Raw genomic sequence first — 22,973 nt, forward strand, 5'->3', positions numbered from 1 at the left:
TTGCATCTTTGTGGGGCCTGTGGGGCCGCTGGAAAGTGGCTCGTCTCTGCTTTTGTGGAACCGTGTTCGACACTGGTTTTCCTCCCTGAAGTTATTGCGCATCATGCCATTACCACAGTGGGCCACCAGATGGCACGGCTTTCCTAATAAAACCAAATTTAGCTTTTCCAAAAGACCAGTGGACATCGAATTGGTGCTAAAAACGGGATCGAGAACGTCTATATATATACCTTTTTCTTCTAAGTTATTTTGGCAGTGTGCTAAGGAGGTGGGTGAAACTGGAAAGTGTGGGCAACCTTTCGTAGCATAGCCGCGAACCGAGTCAAACAGCCCAAGTCACTTTTCATATTTCAGCAAACAAGAAGTATAGAGAATACTGCGGTACATTGCAAAAGGCCCCGTTATTTTTAAATCTTTAAGTAGTTCCCCACTACACAGCCAGAAATACTTTATTTGGAGAGCCTGAGTATATATAGATTTTTAGGTAGCCTTAGTAACTTGCTTCAGGTCTCAGCGCTGGTTCTCAAACTCCTCTATCATTTCACCATGCTACACTACCACCTGATATTCTTTCCCAATGCTTTATAAAAGGCTGATTCTCCAACTTTGACACGTATAGGAAAATCATTTACAGAGTATAAAATGAATCCTACCTCCAGAATTTGACTTAATCGGTGTGGAGTGTGGCCTAAGCATCAGGATTCTCAGTTTCCCAATAATTTCTGTGTGCAGCCAACTCAGAACCACTGCTCTCAATCTTGGCTTTCGGAAACAATTCTTTCATACTCTGCATCAGAATCACATGCTGCCTGCCTGATTTAAAATGCATATTTCCTGGCTTCACTTTTCAGAGATTCTGATTCACTAGATCTGGCCAAGGATCTGGGAACCCAGTGAGTAACAGATGTCCCAGGTGACCGTGACTCTTATGAACAGTAAAGTTTGAGGATCAGTCCCAAATGTTAGCAGGCAATAAAATGACCTGGAAGGCTTTTAAGAACAAGGATTGCTTGTTAAAAAAAAAAAAATCAGTTTCTGATTCACCCAAGTTCTCAGGCAATGCTGATGCTACTGGCAGGGGGACTGCATCCTTTGAAAACCATTGATGTAGAGTGACCTTGTCCTGCCCCAAATTCTGATTCATCTGGCAGTTGTAATGTATAAGGAGACCATCGCTGTTTCTTTTTATAAAGTAATATTGTTAAAAGAAGATGTACTTTTCAAAGCACAGCATTCCCGTAGTATGAGAAATAAAGGTCTTTATGAAGATTAATGCGCCAGGAAGCATCTGTAGTCCTTCTAAAGCAATGCTTCTCAGACTTTATTGAGCATGTAATTCATCTAGGTATCTTTTTTAAAGTGCAGATTCTGATTCAGCAAGTCTAGGGCGAGACCTGTGGTTCTGTTCTTGTAACAAGCTCTTAGATCATGAAGAGCAAGGTTCTGAAGAAAAGGGAACCATTCTGTGCTGAAACATAGGTCATACATGTCAAAAGTACTGGAGATAGGCTGGTGATGCTCTGAGTCTGAGACCATCTAAAAACCCAGAAAATGCTTTTTGGTTCAGGTGACAAGTAGGCTTTAAAGAAGGTGAAAGGGTTTTGCTTATTTTGGTCATGGTGAAGTCGACTCAGATAAACATAGCTATGGGTGTTTTCTCATTTTTAGAACCTAAAATTGAAACTTTAGAAGCTAAGAAGTAGAAACAGTAAGGGCTTTTTTTTTTCTTCTTGCAATAAATTGCCCCTTTTATTAGTTGCTACATCTAAAGCTTCTAAGTAAAGAATATTATAGCTTTTTTGAGGTCAGTGGCAAAATAATAATGGAGGTGTTCAGTTAGCAAACAAGTTGAATTTCATTATAAAAGAAAAAAAAATGCCAGTACTTCTGGTGGGCCCATGGTAGCATCTGTGATCTTTATTTTTTAAGACTTATTTGAGAGAGTGCACAAGTTGGGGGGGGGGAGAGGCAGAGAGAGAACCTCAAGCAGACTCCCCACTGAGTGCAGAGCCTGAGGCAGGGGACCCCAAGACCGTGACAACGAGCAGAAATCAAGAGTCAGGCTCAACTGACCAAGCCACCTAGATTACACCCCATCTGTAATCTTTATACACTCTGTTGCTTCTTCCACAATTTGAACAATCTGTGTCCCATAAATACTTCCCAAAAACAAAAATATAAAGAATCTACTTAATTTCCTTGCTGTTTACTGCTGAAGGATCTGTTGGACTACTTGATAAAGGTTTATTCTGAGATACTAATAATGTTTTAGAACACTCTCCCAACTTCCTTTGGGTTAAAATTTTAAAGACATTTAAAAATTTTTTCATGCCTCTTGATAAGAAGATTTTCATTTTCCAAAATTGACTTAACTAAATCCAGTAAATCTTTTAGAACTTTTCCTTAACACCCTAAATTTTGAACTTTATTATTCACATCACATCGGTAATGCCTTCTCTACTTCTTGCATTGTGGCTTTTACCTGGGTAGTGGAAATTGTATTCAAAATCACACAAAACCTTGATCGCATTACAAAATTCCCTCCTCTTTTTATAAAGAAATTAGATACCTTTACACAGCTACCATTTTAAAACTGCCACAAGTATGAAAGCCAGTGAAATTGTTAATTTGTATTTCACTACGTAAATGCAGTAAGAATTGAATAGCTGGCCCTTAGAGTTAAGCATGTAAGAAGCTTCATTTTTATATATTAACCTCGAAAGGGTTAGGTCTCTTTAGAAAGCTGCTTGTACGTGCAGAGTCTGTGAGCTCTCCAAATCTGCTGCTAGCCTCGCAGTATCACTTTTCCCATTTCAGAAATTATAACACTAAATAGATAAAGAAGACAATCTCAACACAAAGGTATGGTTTACCTGTGCCACTGGTCAACAACAGCCTTGGATGGTAGCCTCCAGATTATTTTGGGTTTGGGTTCCCCAATGGCTGAGCAGTTCAGTAGTAATTTGTCCCCAAAATTCACCTCCGTCCACTTCTGAGATGCAAATTCTATCCTGGGGATGGTTTCTCGCTCTTCCACTGTAAGAATTACCACTCTTCTCTCTGAGCCAGTGGAGCTGGTAGCAATGCATTCGTAAGTGCCCCTGTCTGACGAGGCTACACTTCTTATATGCAGAGTCCCATTTGGAAATAACAGCAACTTGGAATTTAAAGACTGCAGTGGCTTCACTTCAGTGCCATCAGAGAGGACCCAATGAACACTGGGCTGAGGCGTTCCTTTGGCAGTACAGGGCAATTTCAAACTTTCGCCCCAAGTCCCTACAATGACTTGCCTCTTTTGCTCTAGAATAACAGGTGGGGCTGCAATGACTTGTATTTTGACCAGCAGTGAATCCTGGCCCGCTGAGTTGTTGGCCATGCATTTGTAGAAACCTCGGTCATAAATGCTGAGGTTGTGGAGGACCAACGTTCCGTCAGAGGTCACCAGGGCCTGCCTATTCCCCTCAGAGGATTCCGAAACCACTGTTTGGTTTGCGAGAACCCAGGAAATTGTAGGACTTGGTCTACCTTCAGCTCTGCACTTCAGCTCCACACTGCTTCCAGAGTGGACTGTGATCTCTTTGGTGCGTCTCTCCAGGATCCTGGGGGGATAGGAGACCACAGACAACGTGACGTGAAGGCGGTCAGTGCCGAGTGGATTGGATGCTGAGCACAGGTACTGTCCGCGGTCCTGAACGTCCACGCTCTGTATGGACAGGGTGCCGTTGGGGAGCACCTGGAATCTGCTATTCTGTTTCCTTTCAGGTATATCGAATCCTGATAAGAAGAAAGAAATTTATAGTCATAGGTTCTCAAAGTTTAAACAGAAAACAAACTGTTCAAGGGGGGATCTCAAGAGGAAAGCTTTGGGGGCTGCTGTTAGGTTACTGAGAGTAGATATGTTTAAAATTAAAATTAGGACACTTAGAGTTAAGGGTGTTAAAATTATTCCTGGAAGATATTTATTTCCATAATTTTAATTTACAAGCCATATGGTTCAACACAATGGACCCTTCTCTTTTTCAACTGCCATTTCTCTGTATCTGCTTTCAAAGCATTACAAAAAAAATATTCTTAATTAACATCTTTGAAGAACTTCTAATGAGCAAAAACTTTTGCAGCAAATGTCAAACGAGGATGTCAATCGTTTCTATATTCTGGAGAGATCATGAAATGGGTGTTGATTCTTTGGATGTGTAACCTTGAAATACAACGCAATCTTTTCCTTGTTTTATGACTACAGAAGACGAAGTGGAAAGAGAAACATTTTCAGATACCTGATGAGACTTTAGTCCAGCGGATGGTGGGCAGGGGATTTCCAACAGCCTCACAAGGAAGAAAGGCATCTGAGTTAGCCGAAACAGTAAAACTTGCCGCTTTTCCTCCAACTATTCTGGGCCTTTCAAATATATTCCTAGACAAAGAATCAAAGGGAAGGAGTTCAGAAGTTGTTATTTTTTGATCTGGTGTCTTATCAAAGCCATTTCTCTTTGCAGTCTTCTGAATTTCCCAATTTGAAGCATGAGTGGTGTCCTCTGGCAAGCCTGGAGTGGGCAATATGCTCTCTACTGGCTTTTTGCCTTTTTCAGCAATTTCTGGATATGACTTGTGCCAGAAGTGGTTTTCTGACCAGGGAGAGGAAGTCAGTTTAGAATTCTGTGGCGTAACTGTTATTAGTGCTGGCGTGGAAGTAGAATGAAACAGACGGGAGTAGATAAAGTGGGTGGTTCCGATTGTAACCTTGACATTTGGGAGAACTTTGGGAGATGCTGCAACCTCCGCTGCTAATTGCTGTGGACTAGCATTGTGCCTAGAGTGTTCACGTGGCTTGACCATTGTATTTGTCATCACCCTAAAAACAGGAGTTGCCGTGTTGTCTGTGACTGCGCTTTGATTACTCAAGGGATGGGAGATGGGAATTGGCATTGGAGCAGCACTGCTACTCACGAATGGTGGCATGGTTGAGTGTCTAATGATTGTGTTCCTAGTTGTGGTGTTCTGGTGTAGTTTGCTGGACAAAGTGATTCCAGAAACCATTCTGCTCTTCAAAGTCTGAGTATTCTCTCTGGGTAATTCTTCAGTTATGTCTGTCAGCGTAAGCGTTCTTGGATAAAGACCCATTGTGCTTGAAATGTGGTTCGTGTTTTCTAAGGGAGAATGAGTGAAAGCAAAGATACTGGGCTTGGTTGAAGTTTCAGCTGCAGTTAGGTCAGGAGGTGTCACAGTAGTCGACGCAGTGAAGCCAGAACTCTGACTGGGAGAAGAGTGTGGCTCATTCCTGTTCTTCTGAGGCTCCTTTTTCCTTTGTGCTTTTTGCATGCTGGGTCTGGCTATTTGGGTTTTATGGATAATGACTGATGGAGGGGCAGCAGCAGGAACTGTCAGCCTGGATGTCTGCCTTGATATAAAATTGGTGCGTGATTCTTTGCTTGAGATACTAGGAGGTGTAGGGTAAACTGGTGGAAAGGGCAGCTTTTTCATTGTTGGGAGACTTCTAGAACTGTGTGTTTCAGTGATATTTTGGTAAGCTCTAGCTGATGTTATAGATGGAATTTGCATCACACTTGCTGAGAGTGTTGTGAAATGGAAAGGGAAAACTTTATCTGTGGGTAAAGCAGGAGATATTTTAGGAAGCGCTGTGGCTGTGGCTTTTGGTAAGCTAAAATGATGCTGATTCTTTAACCTCTCTTTTTGGACATGGTTATTTACAAAGATTTTCTGCCAGGGAATTTTCCTTCTCAAAAATCTTGTAGTGGCTGTAGTAGTAGACATAGATGGCTTGATGGTAGGACCTGGAAGTGGTGATACAGTCATTGACTCTCTTATAACTTCATTGACACTAGACATACTTCGGTAACCATTATTTGTTATATGCATTTTTTCCAAAGGTAAGGATTTGGGGGCATCGGTCATAACTGCATCGGTTGGAAGCACTTGGGTACTTTCAGCACTGAAATATTTTATTGTGGGTATTGTTTTCTCAATATTTACATTTGGTTTGTTCTCAAATAGTAATGATGGATTGTGGACTAGAGTTGTAGACTCTTCTTCTGTGACTTTGGCAATTTCAGCTTTGGTGAGCATCACGGGGGAAGAACTTGGAAAAGACAATGCTGCTGTAGCAGTGGTGAGCCTTTCCCTGGGAGAACAGGATGGGCACACCACATTGACCTCTGTGGCTGAAAATGAAGTAGTGCTTTCTTCAAAAGAAACTCTGGATGTTGGTCTCACAAAGCCATATCTATGCTGTCGAAGAACTGGAATTCTATATGGGCTGATAATTCGACTCCTGCCCCAAATTTTCCTCCGTCTTCCAAAGCGCCTGGATGGTAGTGGGATGTTAGTCGTACTATTTCTGGGCATCTGTAACTGAGAATGAGCAGCAGTGTCTGGACCCGAAGGTATCTCCGAGGTGCTAAGCTTTTGAGTAATGTATGGATAGAGGTGATTGCTCCTAGCATCACTGACTCCTGTTACAGATGTCTGATGGCTCTTTGTGGAATTTACTGACCCTAAGAATATGTCAGCTTTGCTTTTAGCACTACTTAGCGTTTTGATATTGACGTCTTGGCCCATAGTCCCCACTGCTGTTGGGAGTGTACTCTGTAAATGCTCTTTTTTCCTCCCAGTGTTGTCAGCTTCCTGAAATTGCATTGCTTCAGGTAGTAGAGGAAGGACAGTGGATAAATTTTCATTGCTTGTGCCTTGCATTTTGTTTAATAAGGTCAGGCGTATATTCTTTGACATGGCTGTGGTTTTAATAGGAGACAGTGTGAAATCCATTGGTTTCTCAGGAGGTAGTATTGGTGGACCCACAACTGGAGATACTTTGGTGACAGCAGTTATATTTGTCACAGGGCTATCAAGTATTGCTCTGGAATTGGCAATCACTGTCCTTGACAGGACACTAGGAGCCTTCGTTGCCAGGACCGTAAATTCCTCATCTGGAGGGAGCATGCCTGAAGAGTCTATTTCCTCACCAGGTATTTTCAGGAGCTGGGTGACTACTGGACGGGGCCTTGCCGTAGTATTTTCTTGCTTGTCTGGCATAGTATTCTTTTTAGCTTTCTCCAAAAGTGCAGCCCAGTGTTGTGGGTCAATTCTCCGAGCAGAGGAAGGGAAAGGCCTCCTGTATTCTCTAAAATGTCTATTTGGTGAATCTCCTCGCTGCCGGTGTATTGACTCACGATAGTTGTGCTTTTTACTTGTGCTCAAGACTTGTTTTCCAGTCTCAGCTCCCACTGGAGCAGATGTAGGGAGTTGCACAGCTGGTGGCTCCTTAAGAGGAGAGATGGGATTGGGCTCATCAAGTCCAGATCCATCTGTTTCTACATTATGCTCTACTGGGCTTTGCCCTTTTGTTTTGACTGAAACTTGGTTAATCAAAAAGTCAACCCCTGATGGATTGGCTGCTACACAACAATAATAGCCCTGGTTTTTTGGGGTGATCTGTAATATTCTCAGTGTGCCATTGTTAAGAATTTGCTTGTCTCTGGAGGACTGATAAAGCACAGTGTTTCCTGGAAGAACCCAGCTAACGGAGGCATCTGGGATACCAGAAGAATGGCACGGGAGGTCAACTGCTTCACCGATGAAAGCTGTATAGTGAGCCCCATTTTCATGATAGGCTTCTATGGAGGGCTCCACCACAGTAATTCTATAGGTGAGAATATCTGCATCATCATAATTGGTACTTATGCAGTGGTATATACCTGTGTCAAAACTATCAGCCATCTGAAGTTCTAGTTTTCCACTTTTGTCTATTAGGATCCGTCCATCCTCACTAACATAAGGGGCTCTCACTTTACTCCCATCAGCCAGAAGCCACTCTAAATGTGGGGCAGGGTCTCCTTGGGCTGGGCATTCTAGGCTAATAGTCCCACCAATCAAAACAGTGCGTTCCAGCTTAGTCGTATTATCTCTGGAAATCATGGTCCATTTGTGTTTCACTGGCTTTATTTCTGCCCTTGGCAAAGTGACTTGAACATCACTGGAGTACTGGATGTGCATTGTACTGAGTGTGGTGGCATTTCTATTTAGCTGCAAGGAAATTTGGTCTTGCATTAACCAAGGGGGATCTATTGTGAGATCAGCCTCTATGTCGGTAAAGATGTCGTCACGTTTAGGAGCCACCTGTTTATATTTGTAGCAGCGTTGTGGTGTTTCAGTGAGCAAGTGGCTCCTTTCTAGAATCAGAGGAGTATCACTGTACAAAGCCAGAACTTGCCACACTTGCTGAATGTGATTGTGATCTATGTTACACACCAAAAATGTTGAAAATGATGTATTTAGCATAATATAGTCATTTTCTTCAGTGAATGCAATGGATGATGTCTTTGAGGGCTTTTGGATGCTGCAGACCATGTTAGCTTCATTTCCAAACTGATCTGTCATATTCAAAGTGAGGGAGCCAAAAGGTGCCATGAAATCTTGAGGAGAGATGGACATAGGACTGCTGTCCTCCAGAATAGTCAGGCTCTTTACTTTCAGGGATGGGTCGATGGTTGGCTTGGCACACAGGAAAGCTGCAGCTGGGACCATAGCTAAAGGCGTGCCTTTAGAGGTCCTGGGGTTCATGCAAAGTGGACATTGCTGAAGACTGGAGGGACTTCTGTCTTTTTTGCATTTTATTATATCTAGGAAAAATAACAGTTGAGTTATTGCCAGCTGTGGCCTCTTTACATTTGAACATTTTAAAGAAATAGCTTTTGCTAAAATTTGAAAGAAAAAAAATGGAAATTTTAGTGTTTATAAAAAGTTTACTACCTTTTGGTCTTTGTATTGATTTCTAAAAAGATATTGTCTATGTACCCTGCTGTAGTATTATATCCATGGTCACACAGATTTTTGTCTGTCTTGTTGATTGCTTTATTTCCTATCCCTAGAAAGTGCCTGATTTATATCTGGTACTCAGAAAATATTACCTAAAAGACTAATTTGCTTATATAGGGAGACAAAATAATATGCTTGTGTTTCTCACTTTTTACTAAGAGTAGTTCAGTTCCATTTCCTCATTTTAATGTTTTAAGGGTTATGGAACTTGATTGTCCTTTAAAAGATTAAATGTTTGATAGAATTTACAAAAGGTTAAGAAGAGTTAATACCTATTTTCCTCAAACTATTCCAAAACAGAGAAGAGAAAGGAAAGCCTCCAAACACATTCTATGAGGTCAGCATTACCCTGATGCCAAAACCAGGCAAAAATACTGCAACACAAGAAAACTACAGGCCAACATCCCTGATGAATATAAATGTAAATATCCTCAACAAAATATTAGCAAACTGCATTTAACAATACAGTAAAAGGACATTCACCATGGTCAATTGGGTTTTATTCTGGAGACTAATAAACTACATCAACAAAACAAAGAATTAAAACCATATGATCATCTCAACGGTTGAATAGGAAGCATTTGACAAAATTCAACATCTGTTCATGATAAAAACCATCAACAGAGTGGGTTTAGAGGAAACCTACCTCAACAGAATAAAGGCCAAATATGACAAACCCACAAAATACCAGGCTCAATGGTGAAAAATGGAGAGCTTCTCCTCTAAGATCAGGAACAAGACAAGGATGTCCACTCTCAGCACTTTTACTCCACACAGCACCCTTTAGAAGTCCTACTTGCAGAAGTCCAACAAGAAAAAGAAATAACGACATCCAGGTTGACGTAGAAGAACCAAAACTGTGACTTTTTGCAGATGACGTGACAGTAGATGTAAGAAATCATAAAGACTCCACCAAAAAACTGTTGGAAGTGATCACTGAATTCAATAAAATCACAGGATACAAAAATAGCATACGGAAACCTGTTACATTTCTATACACTAACAATGAAGTAGCAGAAGGAGGAATTAAGAAAAACAATCTCCTTTATAATTGCACCAAAAATAATAAAATGCCTAGTACTAAACTTAACCAAGGAGGTGAAAGACCTGTGCTCTGAAAAGTATAAAACATTGACAAAAGAAATCGAAGGCAACATAAGTGAATAATAAAGATAGTCCATGCTCAAGGATTGGAAGAGTTAATATAATTAAAATGTCTGTACTAACCAAAGTGATCTTGGATTTACTAAAATACCAATCAAAATACTCACATTTTCCACAAAACCGAAACATACATTACTCTATTTGTATAGAACCACAAAGATCCCAAATAACCAAAGCAATCCTGAGAAAGATGAACAAAGTGGAGGTATCACAATCCCAGGTACCAAGTTATCGAAGCCATAGTAATCAAAACAGGATGTTGCTGGCACAAAAAAACAGATGCACAGATCAATGGAACAGAATAGAGAGTTCAGAAATAAACCCATACTTATATAGTCCATTGATCTATGACAAAGGAGGCAAGAACATACAATGGGAGAAAAGACAGACTCTCCAATAAATGTCAAAACTGGACAGCTACATGCAAAAGAATGAAACTGGACCACTTTCTTACATCATACACAAAAATAAACTCTAAGTGGGTTAAAGACCTAAAAGTGAGACCTGAAACCATAAAAATCCTAGAGGAGATGACAGGCAGAAATGTACCTGTCAATGACCATAGAAACCCTTCCCTAGATCTGTCTCTTTGGGCAAGGAAAACAAAAAGCAAAAATAAACTATTGAGATAATACCAAAAAACTTTTGCCCAGCGAGGGAAATCATCAACAAAAAAGGCAACCTACTGAAAGAGAGAAGATATTTGCAAATGATATATCCAATAACTAGTTAGGATCCAAACTATAACAAGGGCTTATACAGCTCAACACCAAAAAACAAAACCCCAAGGATTTTGTTTTAAAAATTAGCATAGTGGGCAGCCCCGGTGGCTCAGTGGTTTAGCACCATCTTCAGCCCAGGGCATGATCCTGGAGACCTGGGATCAAGTCCACATCAGGCTCCCTGCATGGAGCCTGCTTCTCCCTCTGCCTGTGTCTCTGCCTCTCTCTCTGTGTCTCTCATGAATAAATAAATAAAATGTTTAAATAATAAAAAAATAAATAAATAAAAATGAGTATAGGACCTGAATAGACTTTTTTTCAAAGAAGACACACAGATGGCCAAGGGACACATGAAAAGATGGTCGACATCACTGGTCATCTGGTAAATGCAAATCAAAACCACACTGAGACATCATCTTCCACCTATCAGATGGCTTAAATTAAAAAAGACATGAAATCACAAGTGTTGGCAAGGATATGGAGAAAAAGGAACTCGTGCACTAATGGTGAGAATGTAAATTGGTGCAGCCCTGTGGAAAACAGTATGGAGATTACTCAAAAAATTAAAAATAGAATTCTCATATGATCCAATAATTTTTACCCAAGGAATACAAAAATACTAATCTGAAAAGATACATGCACCCTTATGTTTATTGCAGCACTATTTACAATAGCCAAGATTTGGAAGTAACCTAAGTGTCTATCAATAGAGGAATGGATAAGGAAGAAGGAAGATGTGGTGTGTGTATGTATGTGTATGCATATGCATGCACATGCCACAAAAAGGGGGGGATGAGATTGTGCCATTTGTGACAATGGGGATAGACTCCAAATCCTTCAGTTTGTTCTCCAGTATGACAGGTAATGCTATATACATCTGGCTCACCATTCTTCAGTAATTTTTTAAAATTTATTTATTCATGAGACACACACAGAGAGAGAGAGAGAGAGAGAGAGAGAGAGAGAGAGAGGCAGAGACATAGGCAGAGGGAGAGGGAGAAGCGAGGCTCCATGCAGGGAGCCCGATCCCAGGACTCTGGGGATCATGCCCTGAACGAAAGGCAGATGCTCAACCACTGAGCCACCCAGGTGTCCCTCCTTCAGTAATTTTTTTTAAAGATTTTTAATTTATTTATTCATGAGAGACACAGGCAGAGAGAGAGAGGCAGGCTCCATGCAGGGAGCCTGATGTGGGACTCGATCCCGGGACTCCAGGACCACGCCCTGGGCCGAAGGCAGGCACTAAACCGCCGAGCCGTCCAGGTATTCTCACTCCCCTTCAGTAATTTTTAAGGTCTAAATCTATGCAGAGAAGGCAGTTGGCAAGCCTAAAAACATTTGAGTACCCATAAGAGGCTCTTCTTAGTCCCCCACTTACCAACCAGCTATGACCCTTAACCTACCGATCAGTACCTTGAGTTCGACCCTGCCAAATCAAAGAACATGGTAGACTTCTGGCTTAATTAAACCTCACCACAGAATTATGCTCACATCTCGGTATGTGTTACTAGCACCTGGACCAGAGTTAGCAGGCCCTGGACATCAGGTATTTTACTTCAGATGCAGATCTTATCACATCACGTCCATTCTCTCCATCACACTAACTTTTAGTCACACAGACATGCTCTCCCTGCCATGTCTTATTAGGTTCCAGAATACGCTGCTGTCGGACACTCCCTCTTCCCTCAAGGTCTAACTACTTACATCTTGCAGGAGCCAACCACAACACCACTTCCTGGTGGGCTTTCTGCTTTGTGTTCTCCTTATACCTCTCGCTTCCCCTGTCCTACTCCTCATCCACCCACTATTAGAATGCCTTGTCTTGTTGTCTGTCTTCCCACAAAACCATCAGATCCATACTTGTTTATCTGTAGGTCCCTGCCCCCGTCAATGGTGCTCAGGAAACCATTGGAGGGAGGGATGAAGGTGGGCAGGCCTAATTCTACGGTCTATTTCTTCCACATTATAACTTGAGATGTGTCTTAAAATGTTAGGTGTTTTACTGTAGCACCTGACAAGCTGTCAATCGTGTGATGTAGCTACCACTACCACACACGGGACACTATTTTAGCTATTTACAGTATTTTCTCTTTAACCAAGTTACATGCACTGTTGATACTACATATATTAAGTTTGCCACTTAAAATGGTTCTATTAAGGTGTGCCTGGGTGGCTGACTCAGTTGGGTGTCTGATGCTTGGTTTCAGCTCAAGTCATGATCTCAGGATTGTGAGACTGAGCCCAGCTTCAGGCTCTGTGCTCAGTGCAGAGTCTGCTTGAGATTCTCTCCCTCTGCTCCTTCTCTAACCCCTTCCCCCGCTCTCTCTCTCGAATAAAATCTTTAAAAAACCGAAAATAATACAATCTTTGTATTAAGATTACACTACGCTTTGACACTGAAACAAGAAGGTAGGTAGAAAGGCCTGGAAACAGAAGCTAGACAGCAATTTGACATTTGTAAAACAAATGTTTATTTTATTTTATAGAGAAAAAGACAAAGAGCTTTGCGGAACCTAAGTAGGAAAGATACCCACAAATAGATAAAGCTGTGTTAGACTGGACTACTGAGATATGTGCAAAAGGATTGCCTGTTTCATGCTGAGTAAATACACAATTTGGGACAATTTGGGGACATACTAAGATCATAGGTGAGTAGTGGACTCATTTGTATTCACCTTCAAAATAGCGAATCAGAGCTTAGTTTGAGAACCAAGTATGTTCTAGGCACATTCTAGGAGCTAGATATAAATAAATCAGACTTAGGATAGAAAAGGCAAAAGACATTTAATACTAATAAATACAGTAAGATGTTTTCCATTTAAGAATGAAGTTGTGGGCAATCTGAAAGTGCTGAAATGATTATAGTTGGCCCTTGAACAATACAGGTTTGAACTCTGTGGGTCCACTTATATGTGAATTTCTTCAATAAATATACTGAAAAATTTTTTTGAGATGTGTGGCAATTTGAAAAACCTTGCCTACAAATGTTGAAAAATTTTTACGTATGTTGTGAGTGCATACAGTATGCACAAATCCATTATAGAAAGTTAAAACTTATCAAAACTTGTACATGCTTAAAGACCATAGGTAGCACCATTCACAGCTGAGAAAAATGTAAAGTAATAAACGTACAATATTAAATCTTAACCACCTAAAATTAACTACTACCATAGTAATTCTGTAGCCACCTCCTATTACTATAGAGGTGAGCTCAAGTGTTGTATCCATTTAAAAATTCTGTATGACAAATAAACTACAATTTCTGAGGTTTTCATAAATAAAATTATGAAATCTTCATATTCCTATATTTAATATTTCCTTCATCTTAATATGTATTAATGTTGGAAATCCTGTTGCAAAATGAAACTTTCTTAAGAATTGTTTTCATAATTACAATTTTATATTCCTTAATATTTTCAAAATGCTATGAAAACATATATATGGTCATTTTTCAGTATCACAACATGCTGTATTGCCAGTGACACCTTAATCCTAATCTGTAGATGAGAATAATCAGAAGAGTCAAGGTGATTTCCCTAAAGGAACAAAATCAACATGTGTGACTTAGGGAAAATCGAGATTGCAACCTTAGCCTCTAAAACAGAAATTGTAGTTTATTTGTTAACCACTCAGTGTCTGTCCATGATGTCGACTCAAGGGAGGGATGGACTTGAGATGAGGGGAATGACTCTGTCAATTCCTGTAGAAAATTCTTAGTTTTTTCCAATAATAGTTGTTGATATAGAATCAACTGAGTGCACGCACAGTACTGAAAATTCAGTTCACAGTTCAGTTATTGTAAAATTTACCTTTATATTTATGTGCCCACTGTGAAAAATCCTGAGGGAATTGAACTTATGATGTAAAACATGTTTGCATGTCTGATTTTTCAACTTGCTGATTAAACTCTCTACAAATGTCAAAAAAAATGCTGTATGACACTAATTATCTCCATGTGCGTAATTCATCGCTCCGGTAAATTGCACACTGCAGTAAAGTGATCTCATGGTTCTCAGGTATTTTTTCATCATGTTAGCACAATGCCATAAACCTTGGATAATACCATGGGACCCATACAAAGTGCCACTAGTGACGCTGGAAGTGGTCCCAAGAAGCAAAGTTACGACAAGAAAAAGTTAATACGAGGTTTGAGCTGCAGTTACCTGGCACCTTAACATCAGCAAAGCCAGCATAAGGACCTCTGTAAGAAAAGATGAGGAAATTCCTTGAAGCTGTCACTGCACTATACCAGCAGGTGTGAAAACCTTGCACTTTCCGCAAAATATCTTTTTATCTTGTGTTGAAAAATACAGCTTTTATGTGGGTGCAAGATTGCTATAAGAAAGGCGTATCTGTAGACTCTAGTGTGATTCAAGAAAAAGCAAAGTCATCATAATGAAGCTTAGAGCAAAAGAAAGGAGAAGGACCTAACCTGGAGAACTTAATACCAGCAAAGGATGGTTTGATATTTTAGAAAAATTTGGCTTGAAATATATAAAGATAACAGGAGAAGCAGCTTCCACCACCTAAGAGGAAGCAGATGAGTTTCCAGACACCATCACAAAAATCACTGAGGAGAAAGGATACCTGCCTGAAATTAGGTTTTCAATGTAGATGAAAGTGCCCTATTCTGGATAAAAATGCCACAAAGCACATTTATTAGGAAGAGAAGGAAGCACCTGGATTTCAGACAGGAAGGGATGGGCTAACTGTACTATGGTTTGCAAATGCAGTCGGATTCATGATTATCTATAAAGCTGCTAAATCCTGAGCCTTGAAAGGAATGGTAAACACCAGTTGCCAGGGCTTTCGTTGTACAGCAAAACGGCCTGGCTGATGAGAATATTTTTTCCAAATTGGTCCCATCTATTCTTTGTTCCTGAAGTCAGGAAGTGCCTTGCCAGTAAGAGTCTGCTTTGTAAAGTTCTTTTAACGTTGGGGAATTCCCTGAGCCACCCAAAACCCCAGGAGTTCAACACCAAAAGCATTAGAGTGGCTTACTTGCCCCCAAACATATTGCTGATTCGTCCTCTAATTCAAGGGGTCATAAAGAGGGGTCATCAAGGCTCATTAAACACTGTATTCTATGGACAGGATTAATTCTATACAAGAGAACCCTCATGAACATCTTGAAAATCTAGAAGGATTACACCACCGAAGATGCCATTGTCGTTATAGGACAAGGCAATGGAAGCCATCAAGTCTGCAACAGCAAATTCCTGTTGGAGAAAACTATGTCCAGATGGTGTGCACAACTTCAAAAGACTTAGTTCAGAGCCAGTCAAGGAAATCATCAGAGACTGTGGATATGGCAAAAAAAAAAAAAAAATATATATATATATATATATATATATATATATATATATATATATATATATATATATATCGGGGAGCGGGTTGGGGGGACGGTGGTAAAGGGCTTCAAGATACGGATCTTGGAGAAATTCAAGAACTAATAGTTACCAGAGAAATTAAAGAGGAGATGACTGGGTAGAGATTAATGCTTCCAAACCAGTGACTAATGAGGAGGAAGAAAACATACAAAAGGCAGTGCCAGAAAACAAACCTACGTGAGACAGTCTGGCAGAAGGGTTCTGTTATTCAGGCCTGCTTCTGACTTGCGTTATGACGTGACCCCTTCTGTGATGTGGGCACTGAGGCTAAAGCAAATGGTGCAAGAAAGATTGGTTGCACGTAGAAACAGTCGTAGAAAAATAAAAGAGCAGAAAGTCCAACAAAGCACAATTTATCACTGTAGAGTCCCGCTGAGTGCCCGGCCCCCCTGGCCTCCGCTTCTCTGCCGGCGAGACCAGTGCCCCCACGCCCCCCTTCACCTCTTCAACGTGGAGGTGATGAGGATGAAGACCTGCTGATGATCCACCTCCACTTACAGAACAGTAAGTAATTACCATGCGGTAGAGCCAGGAAACTTCCCTATTGTGAGTGCGTTTGCGCAACAGTCCAACAACCGCATGGTAAGGATGGTGTGAGGGGTTTTTGTATCGTCGCCTCGCTTGTCATTATGTAGGATTTCACGTGTGGGCCTTGTGTGGAGGCGGATAGCCTGCCCTTACACAGGCATGCCGTGAGCGATGCTTACTAGAAGGCTGATGTGTGTGTTTACTTAGGGTCTCGCAATTTTTCTTTCGAAGAACGTCGCTACTGTACGGTACGCCTCTCTCTTATAATCGGAGAAACTGCATTATCAGCCTATCATCACAGGTAAGTGGTTTTAGAAAAAAAGTTTCCAATAGTGTATTATGAATAAGCCTACCCCTGCATCCTTAGTGTGTAGGCGAGGCTACCCTAAAGCAGGTGTATCAATTACACTAGACTTCCATCTGCAGCCCTATTGTTGCTTCATTATCAATGCATGAATGTAACATAAACATGATTTCTTTTGACATTATCTTTTCATTTTTGATGTCTAGTATTAGCAATTCATATACCATCTACAGCATTTTATATAAGACATTACTGATACAGGTATGGGAACCATCTTGTAAAAGCAGATGATGTAAATTTACAGTATTGATAAATACAGTACTGTAAACGTATTTTCCTTATGATTTTCTCAGAAACCTTTTCTTTTCTTTAGCTTTATTATAAGAATACAGTAAAAAATACATACAATGTATGAATAGGAGTTAATTGACCAGGTAGGTTATCCGTAAGGCTTTCTGTCAATAGTAGGCTATGGGTGGTTAAGTTTTGGGGGATTCAAAAGCTACGTACATAGATTTTTCAACTGTTTTGGGGGTCGACATATTGGTCAAGAGCCAATTATATTCAAATACAGATTGAGGAGGGCAGTGGGAGAGTACTAGGCTTCGCAGAAGGAGTGAGGGCTGAGCCAAGTGTGCAGGCAGGCTGGGAGCTCACCAGGCAGAGAAGGAAGGCAAGTGCTGCTGGCAGGAAAGCCACAGGGAGGAGGTAATAAAATGGTGTACAGTGTGCCTGGGATGGCAAGGGGTTGTGAGGACTGGAAAGCAAGAAAACCAGGCTGAGGCTAGGTGCCGCTAGACTAGGGGGTTCGGGCTTTGTTCTGTAGGCCACGATCAGCAAACTTTTTATGTAAAGGGCCAGGTAGTAAAAACGTTAGGTTTGTGGACCAAAGGTGTCTGACCTAGCAACTGGACTAGGCCACTGTAGGATCAAAGCAGCCACAGAACCAGGCACGACTGTATTCCCATAGAACTCTATTTACCAAAGCCTTGTGGAGGGCTGTGATTGGCCCGTGGGCTATAATTTGTCAACCCTAGATTTTTTTTTTTATTCCTTAGTATATAAAATACCTGGGTATCTTACAATCATGGCATTTTCCACTTAAAATGTTAGCTGCTAAAAATAAATAGTAGCCTGATTTTATGACCAGAACATATAAATTAGCAAAATGGCAAGTAGGTTTGATACCTTGTAGGAACCAGATACAGAATCATTTTCTGAGTGTGTGGTTCTCTGGTCCTGAGCATCATCTTTTCCCCGAGCCCCCACTGCTATGTTTCTCATATAAGCTTTCTTCATATGCCCCCCATTCTCCCCCTGTCCTTCAGCTAGCAACGAAGTGAAAACTCAGTGGTTCTTTCCCATTCCTCATTCTCCTTTATCTCCTCCATGGCATTGGAAAGTACTGAGAAACCCCTCACTCAGTGTCTTGGGGTCTGTGAAGCTACATTTCAGATGTGGTCACCTCATAGTTCAATCTGTCTTTCCTCAGACACAAGCCATCTTGGGCCCTTCATCCTTGGACTCTTGTTTCTTCCCACCGCTCCAGTTCCTCCTGTCTGCTGCTCCTACATTGACCATCTCCAAAAAGCATCTCCGTGTTCAAAGCTTTCACCGTAAAATCTCTCTTGTCTATAGGATAAAGTATAATCCTCATCACCTGGTATTCAATGCTCCCTACAGTGGGTTTCAGAACACCCTGCACATCTCTCTTGAGCCTATGCCAGACAATTTGGGCTATTTATTACCCTCTTTATGCAGCTTGTTCTAGATCTTCATGTAGAAAGCAATTTCTTCACCCCAAATACATTTTTTAAAAGATTTTATTTATTTATTCATGAGACAGAGAGAGAGAGGAGAGAGAGAGAGAGAGAGAGGCAGACACAGGCAGAGGGAGAAGCAGGCTCCATGCAGGGAGCCTGACGTGGGACTCCAGGATCAGGCCCTGTACTGAAGGCAGCGCTAAACCGCTGAGCCACCAGGGCTGCCCCACCAAATACATTGTAGAAAAAGATTTGGACTTTTGAATTTCTGCTTTTCTACTTTCTTTGCTGTGTGACCTGGATGGGTAGCACGAAAATGATTATGTTTCACATTTACTGAGTGCTTGCTTGGTGCTATACATTGCGCTAAGCACTTTGTATGTATTAATTATTCTTCGCAGTTATTATTATCCCTATGTTACAGGTGAGAAAATTGAAGCATAAAGGATCTAAATGTCTAGCCCAAGACACCCAAATTTCCTAAGCCTCAGTTTCTTCATCTTGTAATTAGAAGATCATTGTGAGGATTAAATAGAAAGCATCTGGCACAATGTCAACCACAAACTCAGTACATGTTAACTCTCTGCTAGCTCTCTTGTTCCTTCTTTTCCCCCTTGATGGATCTTCTATGGCCCAGTCCAATTTCCCTCCTTTTTAATCAAGGCAGAAGTAAGTTTTACTGACTTTGAGCCCCTATGGAACTTCATTATAAGTGTTTTGATGTTTTTCATTCATAGCTTTCTTGTCTTTTTATGTGTTTAACATATTTGCCAAAAATATACGCTCTTTGAGAGCAAAGGTGCTGTCTATTGCCTTAAAGTAATTCTCAGTGTTCAGTTAATGTTTTCTGGTTTGGTCTTAAACTAATGAACCAACTACACACATATATACACACACACATGTGATGGCAGCAACTTCAAATCTTTTCCACTTTTCTCAAGTTTCTGGCCTTGACCTTTTCCTAGGACCCTCCTCACTCACCTCTCCTACAACTTCACAGAAGAGGAAAAGCCATCAGATAAGCACTTCCTTTGTTTTTTCTACCAGACTCAGGAGATCCCCTGCCTCTGTGCCCATCTAGTTCTCTGTTCTCCTAAGGAAAATCCTTCCTCCTATGTCTGGATCTCTTGCCCTCCAGTCTTCTCAGGGACTTGTTCTAAGGATGATCTGCCCTTTCTTAATCTCTTCTCGCCTTGAACATACTCAAGTTTCTCTCATGCTTGAAGAGTCCCGTGTGATTGCACCTTTCCATCTGGCTGCATCCTTCCTCCCTTGCTTCATCCCAGGCCAAACCTTTCCAAAAGAGTAGACTGCTCCCTGCCTTCCACGTCTCCCTCCCAAGACAGCAATCTGGCTTCCATCGCTCTTTGCAAAGTAACCACCCACCCCTTTGATGCCAAAATCAATAGGCTCCTTTCAGTCATTATCTTAAAGACTTAATTGTTTAATCAGATTTCAACCATTAATAGCGCAGTTAGTTGTTTGTCCATTTCCGGCCCTCCTCCCCCACAGGAATGTAAGGTCGGTGAAGGTGCTATCTGTTTTATTTTTAGATCCCTGTGTTCTTTGTGATCCCTTGCTCACAGTAGGTTTATAATAACTACTTGTTGACTAAATGGATCCTGCCCTCTTCATGCAAATTTTACTTTCCCCATCAAAGCACATTTCACACTCTGATTATCTGTTTGCTTATCTGTAGCCCACTGAGAGGCATGGTTAGAGGAGAGAGTGCTCATGGTATTTCTACCACTGAGCACAGGACCTTGACTAGAACTCCAAAAAAATGTGTATTGACTGAACGACTGAAGGGAAGATAAGAAAAGGGAAGGGTTGTGTAGCTCATGGTAGGTAGAGTAACGTACACAAACATTCCTTATCTCCTAATTTTGCCAGAAGTGATGATTTATGGATAGCTGACCTGAAACAAACATACAAATAATTATGAAAGAGAATTCATTACCACTGAGTTATTATTTAGTGTCCATTTTCTCTCCAGCTCAATTACCTTGGCCTCCCCACTTAATGGTAGAAACCTCCAGGCAGGTTTCCTCTAATTAGGACAAAGAAATAAACCGCATACATACCTGGGTTTTCCTGTATCCAGTCAGACAACCATTTTAAGTTGCAATCACAGGTCCATGGGTTCCCATGAAGATAAAGGCTTTCCAAATCAGGCATATTGGAAATCATCTCTTGAGGGAGGGAGTTCAGGAAGTTATCAGACAAGTACAGGTACTTAATGAAAGATGTTTTAAATATCTGGAGGTATTTGAAAGAGACAAATGTATCTGGATGGAGCTTAGTGAGCTGATTTCCTTCCAAGTGCACCAGTCGGAGAAAGGTGAGTCCATAAAAAACCTCTGGGTTTATAAACTCAATACTGTTGTGGTCCATATGCAACCGTGTCAAGCTCCTGAGGCCATAAAAAGTATCTTTCTGAAGTTTTCGGATTTTGTTATAGCTCATTTTTAAGACCTAAGGATTAAGCAAAACATTTAGTTTGTCAAAAGAATTTTCACAAAAGGGAAAAGTGAAAAGGGTAACAATAATGAAACTTGTTGGAATTAATTCAGTGCAACATGTATATCTTGTTTGAATCCTAATTCAAACAAATTGGTTGCAAATTAAATATGAGAGTATCAGGGAAATTAGAATACTCATGAAGAGTTGATAATATTAAGGAGTTATTGCTAAAATTAAAGATAGAATAATTACATTGTGGTTATTTTTGAAAGATTCCCTAACTTTGAGATATACAAACCTGGTATGGGTCAAAATACTCTATGAACACTGGCATTTTATCTTTTATAAAGATATTACTGACTTTATTTATTATGCTGTATCTATTTTATGAGGAGCTTTGGAGTAGAAATCAGATGTGTCTTGGGGATCAAGATGATAGAATAGGAAGATTCTGAGCTTACCTCCTTCCATGGACAAACCAGAACTACAACTATTTATAAAACAACTATCTCTGAGAACAAACTGAAGACTTGAAGAAATGATTTTATACAATTAAGGGTATAAAGGAAAAGTATATCATGGAGAGGGGTGAAAATGTGGTCTAGGTAGGACCCACAATCCCAGTGTGATGACCCCTAAAGGGTATAGGGTGGTATCACACCCATAGAGACCCTCCTTGAGGAACCAAGGGCTCAAGCCCCACATTAGATTAGACTCCTGAGCCTAGGTGATCTGCACTGGGAAGACATATCTGGTTTTGAAAACCAGTGGGGCATATGTCTGGGAAGGCAGTGGGAAACTGAGACCCTGCTCTTAAAACGTGTGCATGTAATCTTACTTGCTCCAAGTCCCAGGGCAGAGGCAGCAGTTTGAAAAGTACCTGGGTTACACGTAAAGGAGATTAACCTTATCATTTGCCAGAGGGGCGGGGACCTGCTCTAACATTCTTTGGGAACAGAAGTGATGATAGGCACCATTTCTTTTGACTCCCCCCTTCTATCTCACTGGCTCCGTGCTGGTAGGAGCAGTTTATTCCCAAGTAGCCCCCCATATAAAAGAAATGATCTCACCAATAGAAGTAAATATATAATGAAGGTAGTAGTGGCCTGAATACTAACTTCTCTAGTATGAAGTTTAAAATATAAAAGTAGTAAAATCATCTAGAAATAATTATTAGTCAATGGAGTCACAAAATAGTAAGACACAAAATAGGACCTCAAAACATGAAACATTGGGAGTGGTGGTAAAAATGTAGTGCTTTGGGCTGCCCGGGTGGCTCAGCGGTTTAGTGCCGCCTTTAGCCCAGGGCCTGATCCTGGAGACCCAGGATCGAGTCCCACATTGGACTCCCTGCATGGAGCCTGCTTCTCCCTCTGCCTCTCTCTGTCTCTCATGAATAAATAAATAAAATCTTAAATTCAACGGTGTTCTAAAAGCACTACATTTTTTAAAGTGATCATCAAATTAAAATAGATGGCTACAGACATAGAATATTACATTATATATGAACCCCATGGTAACCATAAATCAGATATCTGTAATAGTTTCACAAAAAATATAAAGAAAGGACACAAACATAGCACTAAGGAAAGTCACCAAATTATAATGGAAGAAATTTAGAGAAACAGAGAACTATAAAACAAAATGATAAGTACATGTCTGTGAGTATTTTTCATTAAAGTTTAATATGGAATGCAATATTAGTTACTACTACTATTGCTTCCCTATTTTGGCTATTTTAAATAATGCTGCAGTAAACGTTGGGGTATGTATATCTTTTTGAATTAGTGTTCTCATTTTCTTTGGT

The 22,973-nt window shown here is 40.6% G+C and overlaps 1 protein-coding gene across 4 annotated transcripts in view; it reads right to left on the bottom strand.

Moving 5' to 3' along the window:
* IGSF10 (immunoglobulin superfamily member 10) overlaps positions 1 to 22,973 on the bottom strand; it is a 56,533-nt gene that overhangs the window by 3,205 nt on the left and 30,355 nt on the right. For 3 of the 4 annotated variants that reach the window (XM_055321575.1, XM_055321576.1, XM_055321577.1), the window contains 3 exons: positions 20,788 to 21,178; positions 4,275 to 8,633; positions 2,874 to 3,774 (listed from right to left, as the gene is read on the bottom strand). In XM_055321575.1, coding sequence (XP_055177550.1) covers positions 2,874 to 3,774; positions 4,275 to 8,633; positions 20,788 to 21,178 — 5,651 coding nt within the window. The remainder of the gene's footprint in view (positions 1 to 2,873; positions 3,775 to 4,274; positions 8,634 to 20,787; positions 21,179 to 22,973) is intronic. The other variant, XM_055321578.1, reaches the window with a different exon arrangement.

Source organism: Nyctereutes procyonoides, unplaced genomic scaffold (genome assembly GCF_905146905.1).
Source record: "Nyctereutes procyonoides isolate TBG_1078 unplaced genomic scaffold, NYPRO_anot_genome, whole genome shotgun sequence".
Taxonomy (NCBI): domain Eukaryota; kingdom Metazoa; phylum Chordata; class Mammalia; order Carnivora; family Canidae; genus Nyctereutes; species Nyctereutes procyonoides.